General features: G+C 40.6%; 1 protein-coding gene across 1 annotated transcript; it reads left to right on the top strand.

Moving 5' to 3' along the window:
- The first annotated feature begins 1523 nt into the window (after positions 1–1523).
- Positions 1524–11162, top strand: smc2 (structural maintenance of chromosomes 2). Its single transcript, XM_003452140.4, has 25 exons — positions 1524–1856; positions 2424–2573; positions 2668–2790; positions 2882–2920; positions 3006–3116; positions 3210–3254; positions 3374–3607; positions 3809–3958; positions 4058–4291; positions 4484–4643; positions 4765–4882; positions 5660–5798; positions 5902–6021; positions 6177–6381; positions 6539–6674; positions 6886–7010; positions 7105–7298; positions 7449–7592; positions 8496–8570; positions 8777–8896; positions 9022–9222; positions 9318–9434; positions 10187–10347; positions 10435–10582; positions 10724–11162. The coding sequence occupies exons 1-25, from the start codon at positions 1689–1691 to the stop codon at positions 10898–10900; spliced, it is 3594 nt and encodes a 1197-aa protein (XP_003452188.2). The 5' UTR covers positions 1524–1688; the 3' UTR covers positions 10901–11162.
- Positions 11163–11490: the final 328 nt, after the last annotated feature.

Genomic DNA, 11490 nt, shown 5'->3' with positions numbered 1-11490 from the left:
GTTGGCTGCCTTTTCTTCCATTCTCTGTCAAGACGATTCCACACTGCTTCAATAATGTTGAGGGCCAGACTCTAGGGAGGTCGCTCCATAGCTGATAGTGTTCCACTGTAGGTTTTTCTATCCAGATATGCTTTTAGTGCATTGGCAGTGTGTTTGAAATGACTGTCATGCTGAAGCCCCTACAAATCAGATGCTTTCAAGATGCCTGCGTGGTGGATCAGACTCTTATGGAACTTTTCTGTGTTAATAATTCCATTCATTTTGACATGATCCCAACACCACTGGCTGAATTGTAGTCCCAAACCATGACAGAGTCTGTACGGTGTTTTACAGATGGCTGTACATGCTGTTGTACCTTTTTCCTGACTTCTTCTCTACATATTAACAATGATTTTTTTAAAAATGGTTTCATCACTTCATAAGACCTCTTACCACTGATTTTCAGTACAGTTCTTATGTAATTTAGCATACCTCAGCATTTTCTCCCCGTTTTCCTTCCTTAAGAATTGCTTCTTGAAATTCACCCCTCCACTGAGACCATTTCTGATGAGGGCTCAGCCAGATATCTCTGAGGTCTCGGCCAGACCTTCTTCAAACAGTATTTCTTTAGGACATTATTTTCAGATGTGCTGCAGACGCACACACACACACACACACACACACACACACACACACACACACACACACACATATGTGTGTGCATATATATATATATATATATATACACACACACACACTACACACCATGCCAAGACGTGCAAAGTTTTCAGTTAATAGGTAAATCAGAAAATATTACTTCATGCCTGTTCAACTGTGTTATCTTTGGCATTATATTACAATTACAAGAAGTTCTGGCGGCTTGGAAGCAAAAGATAAAGAAATTAGGGGTGGGTCAAGACTTTTGCACAATAGGTTACATAGGTTAAATAACTGTGGGAATAATTAGTATTTGAATTCAAGGCTATAACTTCTAGTCAATGCTTTTAGCGAGAGGAGCTACTTTTCGTTATTTAACAGTCATACCACCGATTTCTCTAAATCCCAAGCGGGAGAGCAGCCTCATAGCGCTTCTAAGTGACAGGTTTTTCAATTTCATTTAATATTTCGGATTTTATATAAAGAAATATTTAATATTTAATGACGCTAGATATTAGCGTCATTAAATTATCTTTATTAACTAAAACTATTTTTAGTATAATGCAGTATTTTCTCGACCGGACAGGTTGACTCGGGACGATTTTACTAATGCACTTGTACTTCATATTCGTATCTACTACAGGTGGCGCCAACACACACGTCTAAGAGTTTTAGTTGCCTTAGAAGTTGCCTGACGAAAATAAATATATGTCGCAATAAATATTTAAGAATCGTCATTTCTTTGATTTTACATTGACGTTTATTTATTTTAAAATTTCATCATTATAATATACTTGTTGTGTGTCTGCATATTTTTCATGTAGTAAGTTTTCTTTGTTTTGTTTCCGGCACACAACGGACGCACGCACTCGCGGCTCAGGGTCTGCACGCCTGCCGCCAAAATTCAAGTTAGAGGAGAGAAGAAGCAGTTTCCCAGTTGTCGGTTGTAAACACGGGGCTAATATTTGATGCTTTCCGTTTAAGGTGGTGGTTTGTCACTTGGCTATAACAAGTCTTGCCTCCGGAATCAGCGGAGAGAAGAAACTCGAAAAATGTACATCAAGTCTATTATTATCGAAGGATTCAAGTCCTACGCGCAAAGGACGGAGATCAACGGCTTTGACCCACTCTTCAACGCCATCACAGGACTGAACGGCAGCGGCAAGTCCAATATTTTGGACTCGATATGTTTCCTTTTGGGTATTTCAAATCTCACCCATGTAAGTGTGCTGTTGTGCGTAAGATAGCTTAAAAGCTATCAAATCCAGTGTTACAGTTGTTTATATTTGATTACTTAGAGTTTTTGTAGAGTTTGGCAGTGGTTGTATTCCTGTCAGTAACAAGCGAAAGTCACAAATTGTTATAGTGCTTAAAACTACTGTATTTTGCGAAACAAATTTAAAATAAAATGAAGTATGAATACAAGAAATACATCTAGTTTTAGTTTCGTAGAAGCTGTCAATAGAGTAAGCATAAGGAGGCATCGACACTTTGAGACTGCGGTCGCTTCGTGACTGGAAGTAAATAGCCGTCACGATTTGTTTATAACAATATGGTTCTCTCATAGCAAGTGACAAAAAATAATACAATAAAATAAACATATCCTTTCTGAAAACTGACTCAGGTCAAACTGAACTGCCACAAAAGTGAGAAACAAAATATGAAGAACAACTGTTGAAAAATACGAAGCTGCAGTGACTCTGAACTGAGGTTAACTAAGTAAGAAGCATGTGTAGTTGTTTCTCATTCAAAACTTGCATCCCTTTTTGTTTCATCTCATCTGACAGGTGCGAGCCTCCAACCTCCAGGACTTGGTGTACAAGAACGGACAGGGTGGCATCACAAAGGCCACTGTGTCCATTACCTTTGACAACTCCAACAAAAGCCAGAGTCCTCTGGGGTTTGAAACACATGATGAGATCACTGTTACGAGACAGGTGGGGAAAGAAATAAAGGAGGAAAGTCTCTGGCTTTAGGGTTATTATGCAGTGCTTGTATTAACACGGATATACTTTTTTTTTTTTTTTTAAGGTGGTAATTGGTGGCAGGAACAAGTATCTCATCAATGGAGTCAATGCCAACAACACCCGAGTGCAGGACTTATTCTGCTCTGTTGGTCTTAATGTCAACAACCCACATTTTCTCATCATGCAGGTCAGTCTTGTGTCAGCTGTGTAGTTGTGGTTGTGAATAGATATGATCTGTCACCCCATTCATAGATTTTCCTTTTGTTTTAATACATTAGGGGAGGATTACCAAAGTTCTGAATATGAAACCACCAGAGGTAAGACAAACACGTTGCCCATTAGGAGGACCATATTTCCCTCCCTTCTTAGGACTTCTAATATTGAATACTTTTATTCTTTCAGATCCTTGCCATGATCGAGGAAGCAGCAGGTACCAGGATGTATGAATGTAAAAAGATTAGCGCTCAGAAGACCATCGAGAAGAAAGAGGCCAAGCTGAAGGAGATTCAGACTGTATGTTAAGTCACTCTGACTATATCACTATCTATACTTGTTCGTCAGCAAACTGCTGCTGAAGCAAACCATTTATTTTGTTTGCTCTTACAGATTTTGGATGAGGAAATCACTCCAACCATGCAGAAACTGCAGGAGGTAGTTTGGCATTAAGATTTGAACTGACTATCTCTCTCCACAGGTTCAACCTGTGAAGCCTGTGTTCTTTTTGTTTTTACTGTTGTAATATCCATTTCTGAACCTTCCTCTGTCCGCAGGAACGATCATCATACCTGGAATACCAGAAGCTGATGCGTGAGATCCAGCACTTGTCGCGGCTGTATGTGGCCTGGCTGTTTGTGTGTGCGGAGGAGACCAAGCTGAAGTCAGCAGAGAATCTAAAAGTGATGCAGGACAACATCGCCAAGATGCAAGCTAGCATGGCAGAGAACGAGAGCAAAGTCCAGGAGCTCACAGCCCAGATTCAGGAGCTGCAAAAGGAAAAAGACCAGGTACTTTACACTGGAGAAGAAAGGGAGCGATAAGAGTAATTTAAAAAATTTTATCACAATTTGAATTTTTATATAATAGTGGGCAGATTTTGCAATACCTTTGTTGAAGTCTTTAAAATAATTTGTATGCTATAGGTCCATTCTTTGTATGTTTTAATCGAACTGCAGCAAAGTAATCCATATCAATCTGCTCGTCTGTAGGAAGTAAATGGAGTATTAAAGTCCCTTGAGGAGGCTCTAGCTGATGTTCAGCGTGTGGATGCCAAAGCTCAGAGTGCACTTGACTTAAAAAAATCAAATCTCAAAGATGAAACCAAGAAGAGGAAGGAGCTTGTAAAGAACATGGAGGAGGTAACAGACTGATAAATCGTGTTATTCTATGACTTGCAAACAAGGGTAATCTGTACATCTGAATCATTTATTCAAACTGTTGTTTTCCTTCATCCACAGGACAAGAAAATGCTTGTGGTGAAGGAAAAAGAGGTTTCTGTGTTGACCAAGCAGCTTCAGGCTCTGCAGGAGGAAGGAAAGAATGACAGCGCTGCCCTTGAAGCAGCTGAACAGCATTTCAAAGCTGTGTCTGCAGGTCTTTCTACCAATGAGGATGGAGAGGAAGCCACACTCGCAGGCCAGATGATGACCTGCAAGAATGACATGAGCAAAGCAGATACAGAGGCCAAGCAGGTGACGAAAGCAGACGGACAGATGTCTTTAGAGTCAGAGTCTTGCTTTAAGAATAAATATTTTTGCAGAAGGCTGATTACACGTATATGCTTCTGTGACTAGAAAACATTTTTTTCACTGACCTTATTCCCTGGGTTCTTATTTTATCATGAATTTCCAACAATTTCTTTTTTCTTCCTTATTTATGCTCAGGCCCAAATGACGCTTAAGCATGCCCAGGCTGAGCTGAAGACCAAACAAGCAGAGGTGAAAAAGATGGACAGTGGCTACAAAAAAGACCAGGACACTCTGAAAGCTGTCAAAAACAGCAGGGAGAAACTAGAGGCTGAGCTAGCCAAGCTCAACTACGAAGGTACTAATTCATGATTATTTATGTATTTGTTTAAACTGGAGTCACCTGCAGTCACGTATGAGATGCCTTTTCTGTATAAACCTGTGTACTGACAGGAGGTTTTTTTTATGTCCTTCTGCAGATGGGAAGGAAGAAAGTCTGCTGGAAAAAAGAAGGCAGCTGTCCAGAGAGATCGCTAAACTTAAAGAGACCCATGAGCGTCTCATGTCACGTTTCCCCAACCTGCGCTTTGACTACAAGTAAGAACTCAGATCTCATCACATTATATTACGTATAATTTTATAAAGACATTTAATGATTTTCTGATAAAAGAAGTAGTATTGAGAAACGATTTCATGTTAAAAATGTAGAGGTGTGTAAATTTATTAATTTATTTATTTTTTTTAATAAACTTGCATTCCTTTGCACACTTGGCTGACAGTTCCCTCACCTTTAACTTTGTTTGTTGTATTGTACCTGTGAAGAGGAGTCTTAGCTATTTGTTAATATATTGATATGATGGCAGATATGTATGGGTTTTTATGGGGTGCCAGAGGACACAAGCTAAGACATTTTTTCTCTCCTGGGTCCCCACTCTCTCAGTTGTTGTTGTTGTTGTTGTTTCATTTTTTCTCTTCTCTCCCCAACAGTACTGAACTCCAATGATAATAGTTCTGGTGTGCGGCAAAAAACATGTAGTTACATTTCTGGGTCGTAGGGTTTCAAAGTGTTTTGCAGTTATGATAATGCTACAGCGTAAATTTCCCACTGAAGGATAAATCCCCAATAAAGCCCAAAATGACATTTATGAGAATATCTTTGGGAATTGTAATTTTCAAGGCACCTCTGTTAATTGATATCATCATCAGATTTCTTTGTTAAACTTATCTCATAGACTTTTAAAACATATTTTGTTTGGCCAATGCTTGAAAATGGGATTTTAAAAAAAGTCGTTAGAGATTAATGTTTTCAGAGGGAGTGAACACTACTTAATGAACTCTGGTGTGTTAATGTTGTTGTTTTTTCCCTTTCTTTAGGGACCCTGAGCGAGGATGGGACCGCAGCAAAGTGAAGGGGCTTCTAGCTAACCTGATCACAGTCAGCGACATCTCCTACTCAACAGCACTGGAGGTCGTGGCAGGAGGACGGCTTTATAACATTGTTGTTGACACAGAGGTAGGCGTGTGTGAGCAGTGCGTGTGTGTTTTTTATTTATTTATTTTCATTCGCAGATCAGTGGGACGGCATAACTGGAGTTATTGATTTTGGTTTTTTGTAGGTGACAGGCAAAAAGTTGCTAGAGAAGGGAGAGCTCCAGCGAAGGTACACCATCATTCCCCTGAACAAGATCTCTGCCAAGACACTTAATGACAGAGTGATCAATGCTGCCAAGAGCCTGGTGAGAGAATCTTCTGAGTGTTTGGGTTTGAAAATCTTTGGAGAAGTTGGAAAAGTGCACTGATTTTTTTTTTTATTTTTTTTTTTTTCTCCCCCTGTTTACTGAAACTTACCATTGACTCTTTTTTGACTTCTTTCTGTCTTATCTTCATCCAGGTTGGAGTGGACAATGTTCACACAGCTCTGTCCTTAGTTGGCTATGAGTCTGACCTACGTAAAGCCATGGAGTATGTGTTCGGCGCCACACTGGTTTGCGACACTCTGGACAATGCCAAAAAAGTGGCTTTTGATAAGCAGGTGATGACCAAGACAGTCACACTCGGTGGGGACATCTTTGACCCACAGGGAACTCTGAGTGGAGGTGAGAGCAGGGAGGACACGTGTGCTCTGTCATGTGTTACTTATTGGATTTTGTTGCCACTGTTTTATGATAATTTTGAACGTTATACCTGCAGAGATGGTTTTATTTTAACTTACTCAAGCACTCAAAAAGTAAACTGGCTTTTTTCCCCTCTCAGGTGCTCGTTCCCAGTCTGCATCAGTTCTGTCCAGCCTGAAGGAGGTGAAGGAGGTTCAGGACAACCTGAATGAAAAGGAGGCCCAACTTCAGGATACTGAACGGCAACTGGCCAGCCTGAAGGGAACCGCTGAGAAGTATGCACATGCAAACACAAAAAAATATGCCCATGTTTTAACTGTTCACATGTATGTTTACAGCAAAACTCTTAAAAGCTTCGTTTTTAAGACTTGATGCACCACAACACCATTTAGTATTTAAAAGCAGTGGAAAAAAACACAACAGAAACACACTGTGATGTAGCTGCCAGCACCTACCCAGTACATTTCCTCCCTCTCTCTCTTTTAGGTACCGTCAGCTGAAGCAGCAGTATGAACTGAAGGTGGAGGAAGAACAGATTCTGCAGGCCAAGGTGCAGCAGAGCTCCTTCCACCAGCAGCAAGAGGAGCTTGAGAGGCTGCGCAAAGCAATTGGTCAGAGAAATCAAAATATGTGGGGCAAGAAAAAAACGTCCAGTCTGCATTTTATGTTTTCTAACTTGATCAAATGCGCTGTTTGTTAATCCAGAGGAGAGTGAGGAGACGTTGCGTGTTACTAAAGAGGTGCAAAAGCGGGCTGAAGAGAAGTACAAGGTGCTGGAGAACAAGATGAAGAATGCTGAAGCTGAGAGGGAGAAGGAGCTGAAAGCTGCCCAGCAGAAACTCAATACAGCCAAGGCCAAAGCCGATGCCTTCAACAAGAAGCTGAAGCAGAAGCAGCAGGTTAAATGAACTTTTGACTGCTTTGAATAATTACTATAATATACAATAACATATTTTTATTTTTAGCCAGAATTTTCGTCAGCTGGTGTGTGTGGGTCTGTTTTGTTTTGCTTTTTATTTTTTTAACTCTTGCTTTGCTCATGTTTGCAGGAGGCTGATGCAGTGGCCCTGGAGCTGGAGGAGCTGCAGAGGGAGCAGGCTGGCTACGAGCAGCAGATTCAGGCTGTAGATGAGGCGATGAAGGCTATCCAGGAGCAGATCGACAGCATGGCTTGCACTGTATCCCAAAACAAGGTATTTGGGCCATTTTGAACGTGCAGAGTAGCTCCCAGAAGGCTTTTGGCAAATAGACTTAGATGAGTTTATTACTGCTCCACTCCAGGGGTGGAACTCGTTCATGTGAACTTAAAAAGTGTTACAATTTATCACAATCAATTTGTCTGCGTGGATTCTCAGTCATCCAGGTCATGACAGTCTTAAGAGCTTGAAAAAAGGGGACAACTGGACTCCCCTTCTTTTGTTAAGCTCTTAAGAATCCCAGTCGATTATTAACTCAGATCTTATAAGTAAAAGTGTGCTGGTTCTTTCTAGGGAGTTGACAAGAGCTCCACTTCAAAAACCGCCTGCTTCCCCCACTTCTTGATTGAATTTGTGTCAGGTCACAGGACACATTAATATTAGCTGTACCTCCCTGAACTTGGAAGAATAACTGGTTTCAAATATTTAGCTGCCTGTAAATAGAAGGAGCTACAAAAATAACCCAAATTTTGATGCTGTTAAATTTTTTATCTACAACTGCTCATGTATGATGTGCAGTTTTATTATGTGGTTGTCTGTCTCAATATGTTTTTTGTACACAGGTCTCTGTTGAAAAAGAGATGTTGATTTGAAAATGATTACCTGCTTAAATAATTTAATAATTAATATTTAAAAAAGTTCAATGCCCCAGCAGTACAAGCAAATACAAGCATTTTGCAACTTTAACGAGGCTGTTAGAGGGTTTCCACGTAGTTGTTTTGGTCCTCATTATGAATTGTAGTGTTGTACTCTTCTTGTGGATCATTTGGCTGAGGATGTGCCATCTTTCTATTTAAAAAAAACAAAACAAAAAACACCATCTAATGTGATGTTTATAAATTTAAGTATCCAAATACTTTCCTAATTTTTTATTTGTTTATTTTTTCTGTTGTAATGTAGGAGGCAGTGCGTAAAGCCCATGAGGAGCTGGTCAAACAGAAGGAAGTGATTGTGGCACAAGACAAAGAGCTCAAGGTAAATACTGTTACCTATATATATATATATTATATAATGTTACAAGCCCTTCACAGGAGGATTGTTGTTGTAACTGCAACAGTTTCAGTTTCTGACTGAAATACTTTAAAGCATTTCACACTCCTCAGCACTGAGAGCTTCACAACTGTTTAGAACTTTCAGATATGACTGATTAACTGAATTGTCTATCCATCTCAACGCTCCAGACAAAGTCCACTGAGGCCAATAAGCTCAGAGAACAAAACAATGAGGTCCAGCTGAAGATCAAGGAGCTGGAGCATAACATCAGCAAACACCGCAAAGACAGCCAGGATGCTGCTGACAAGGTACACGTAAACTCTCATTAGCCCACAGTCCTCCCCGCTGCAGTAACACTTGATCCAGAAGATTGGAGTGAGTTTCATCTCATCTCGTATGCCTTGAGCATCATAAACATGTTTCCATCTCTCAGGTGACTCGGATGCTGGAGGAGCATGACTGGATCAATTCAGAGCGCCACTTTTTCGGTCAGCCGAACACTTCTTATGATTTCAAGACCAACAACCCGCGTGAAGCAGGCCAGCGGCTCAAGAAGCTGGAGGAGACCACCAGCAAGCTAGAGAGGAACGTTAACAAGAGGGCCATGAACATGCTGAACGAGGCAGAGGAAAGGGTGAGGAGGGAGGGGGAGGGACGAAAAAGTACATTTGTAACTCAAAGGCCTCAGCTACTATCTGTTCCTCCATGTAACTTCATTCCCTTCTGCAGTACAATGATCTGATGAAGAAGAAGAGGATTGTGGAGAATGACAAAGCAAAGATTTTGCAGACCATTGAGGAGCTGGACCAAAAGAAAAACGAGGCTCTTAACGTGGCATGGCAGAAGGTAAACTTCTGAGCACCTTTTATTTATTTTTTTCTCCTTTACTTGTATATTTTTATTGTCAACTTGCTTTGTTTTAAATTTTAAACCATTGCAGGATTTTCAATAAATCTAATATCTGTGGATGGTATAAATCAGTAATGTCAGTGAACAGGACTTATTTTGTGCAGCAGCCACTTCTGCTTCTTTCTCTAATAGGTTTCAGTCACTATGAATATAAAAAGGTGTTAGGATCATAGGCTGTATGAAGAGTATCACTACCCCCATCTTTAAAATTGGGTCAGACAGTGAAACCGTACATATGTTAGGTAATCCTCCTTTCTTACACTCAGGTCATTTTTGTATATTTAGTCATCCTAACATTTTATTCAGTCTGATCCAAAACGGGTGACTGAGCCAAGAATCACATCAGGAAACTTCTAGGCTTCTATAGGACTGAAAATCTGTTTGATGCCTTAGGTTTTGCCCCCTGGTGGCCATTAAGAAGAAAGCAGGTTGGCTGCCTTTTGTACAGGAGTCACCTGCACTTCTTAGTTTCTTTTTCTGGCTTCCATATGACACGTAGATCATTACCTCCTTCCTGTCTTGTTGTTGTTGGTGTAGTTTTCTTTGTTTGTTTTAATTATCATTATTATTATCCTCAGTATCCTGTAGTTGTGGCATGTCAGATGCTGGCTTTTGGTTGCGTTCCTTTTTTGTTTAACTTTAGAATAATTAATTTAAATTAATTTATTGCCCATTATCTCTCACTGTAGGTAAACAAGGACTTTGGCTCCATCTTCTCCACCCTGTTGCCAGGAGCCACAGCAAAGCTGGCTCCTCCGCAGGGCGGCGGTGTCCTGGAGGGCCTCGAGTTCAAAGTGGCCTTGGGTAACACCTGGAAGGAGAATCTCACAGAGCTCAGTGGTGGGCAAAGGTGAGTAACATCATTCAGTATGGCCTTTTAGTGTCACTTCGATTGCACCTAAACAATACTGTAAATAAGTTGTGTGTCTGTTTTCAGATCACTGGTGGCCCTGTCTCTCATCCTGGCCATGCTGCTGTTCAAACCCGCTCCCATCTACATCTTAGATGAGGTGGACGCTGCTCTGGATCTGTCTCACACACAAAATATTGGACAGATGCTGCGGACGCATTTTAGACACTCTCAGGTAAGTTAAAGCATGAAGGTTTTCACTTTATTGCGCAGAAGACACTTCCTGCCGTGAAGTACCGTAAACCATTATTCCTCTTTTAAACCAAGTTAATGGGTAAAGTTTTTCCACACCTTGTTATTTTTATTGTCTTTGCAGTTTGTGGTCGTGTCACTAAAGGACGGCATGTTCACAAACGCCAACGTCCTATTCAAGACGAAGTTTGTCGATGGCATGTCCACAGTGACGCGGACCGCGCTCAGCCAGAGCGACCCCAAGAAAATCCAAGAAAAGCCGTCACACAAAGAGAAGAGGAGCAAGCAGCTCATCAGCTAATCATTGCACTGAAATTTCATCACACATTATGTCATCTAAAAACCTTGTAACATAATCTAAGGAGGTATTGGTTAATAAGAGTTTTGTCTTTCATGCCATGTGTTCTTCTTTCTTTGTTTACATCTTTGCATTTCAAACAATAACGAGCTTTTTGTCTGAACTGTCCTTATTTATCCTGTCTCTTTTGTGGTTCATGTCCCCTTGCTTCCTGTCATCTGATTTATGTGCAGTTTATATTTTAGTAAATAAAGCAATAAATGCATTTTTGTCTGGTCTCATTAGCTCTCCCATCGAAGGGAGGGAGTACATAATCACTTCAATTTGTTACTCAACCATATTGAGTAGTATGTGATATAAAAGGGCATGGAGAAACCTGTACGACACACTTCAATCTTTTTCAATACAAAACCCTACAACAGGGGTGGGGAACCCCAGGCCGGTGTCCTGCACGTGTTAGATATCACCCTGGGTCAACACACCTGAATCAATTAGTTCATTACCAGGCCTCTTCAAGACATGTTTAGGGGCAAATTTAGCGATTTAAATCAGCTGTTTTGGATCAAGGACACATCTACAACCTGCAGGACACT

This window comes from Oreochromis niloticus, linkage group LG6 (genome assembly GCF_001858045.2).
Source record: "Oreochromis niloticus isolate F11D_XX linkage group LG6, O_niloticus_UMD_NMBU, whole genome shotgun sequence".
Taxonomy (NCBI): Eukaryota; Metazoa; Chordata; class Actinopteri; order Cichliformes; family Cichlidae; genus Oreochromis; species Oreochromis niloticus.
The sequence above is the reverse complement of the archived record's forward strand: the minus strand, read 5'-3'. Positions and strand labels throughout refer to the sequence as shown.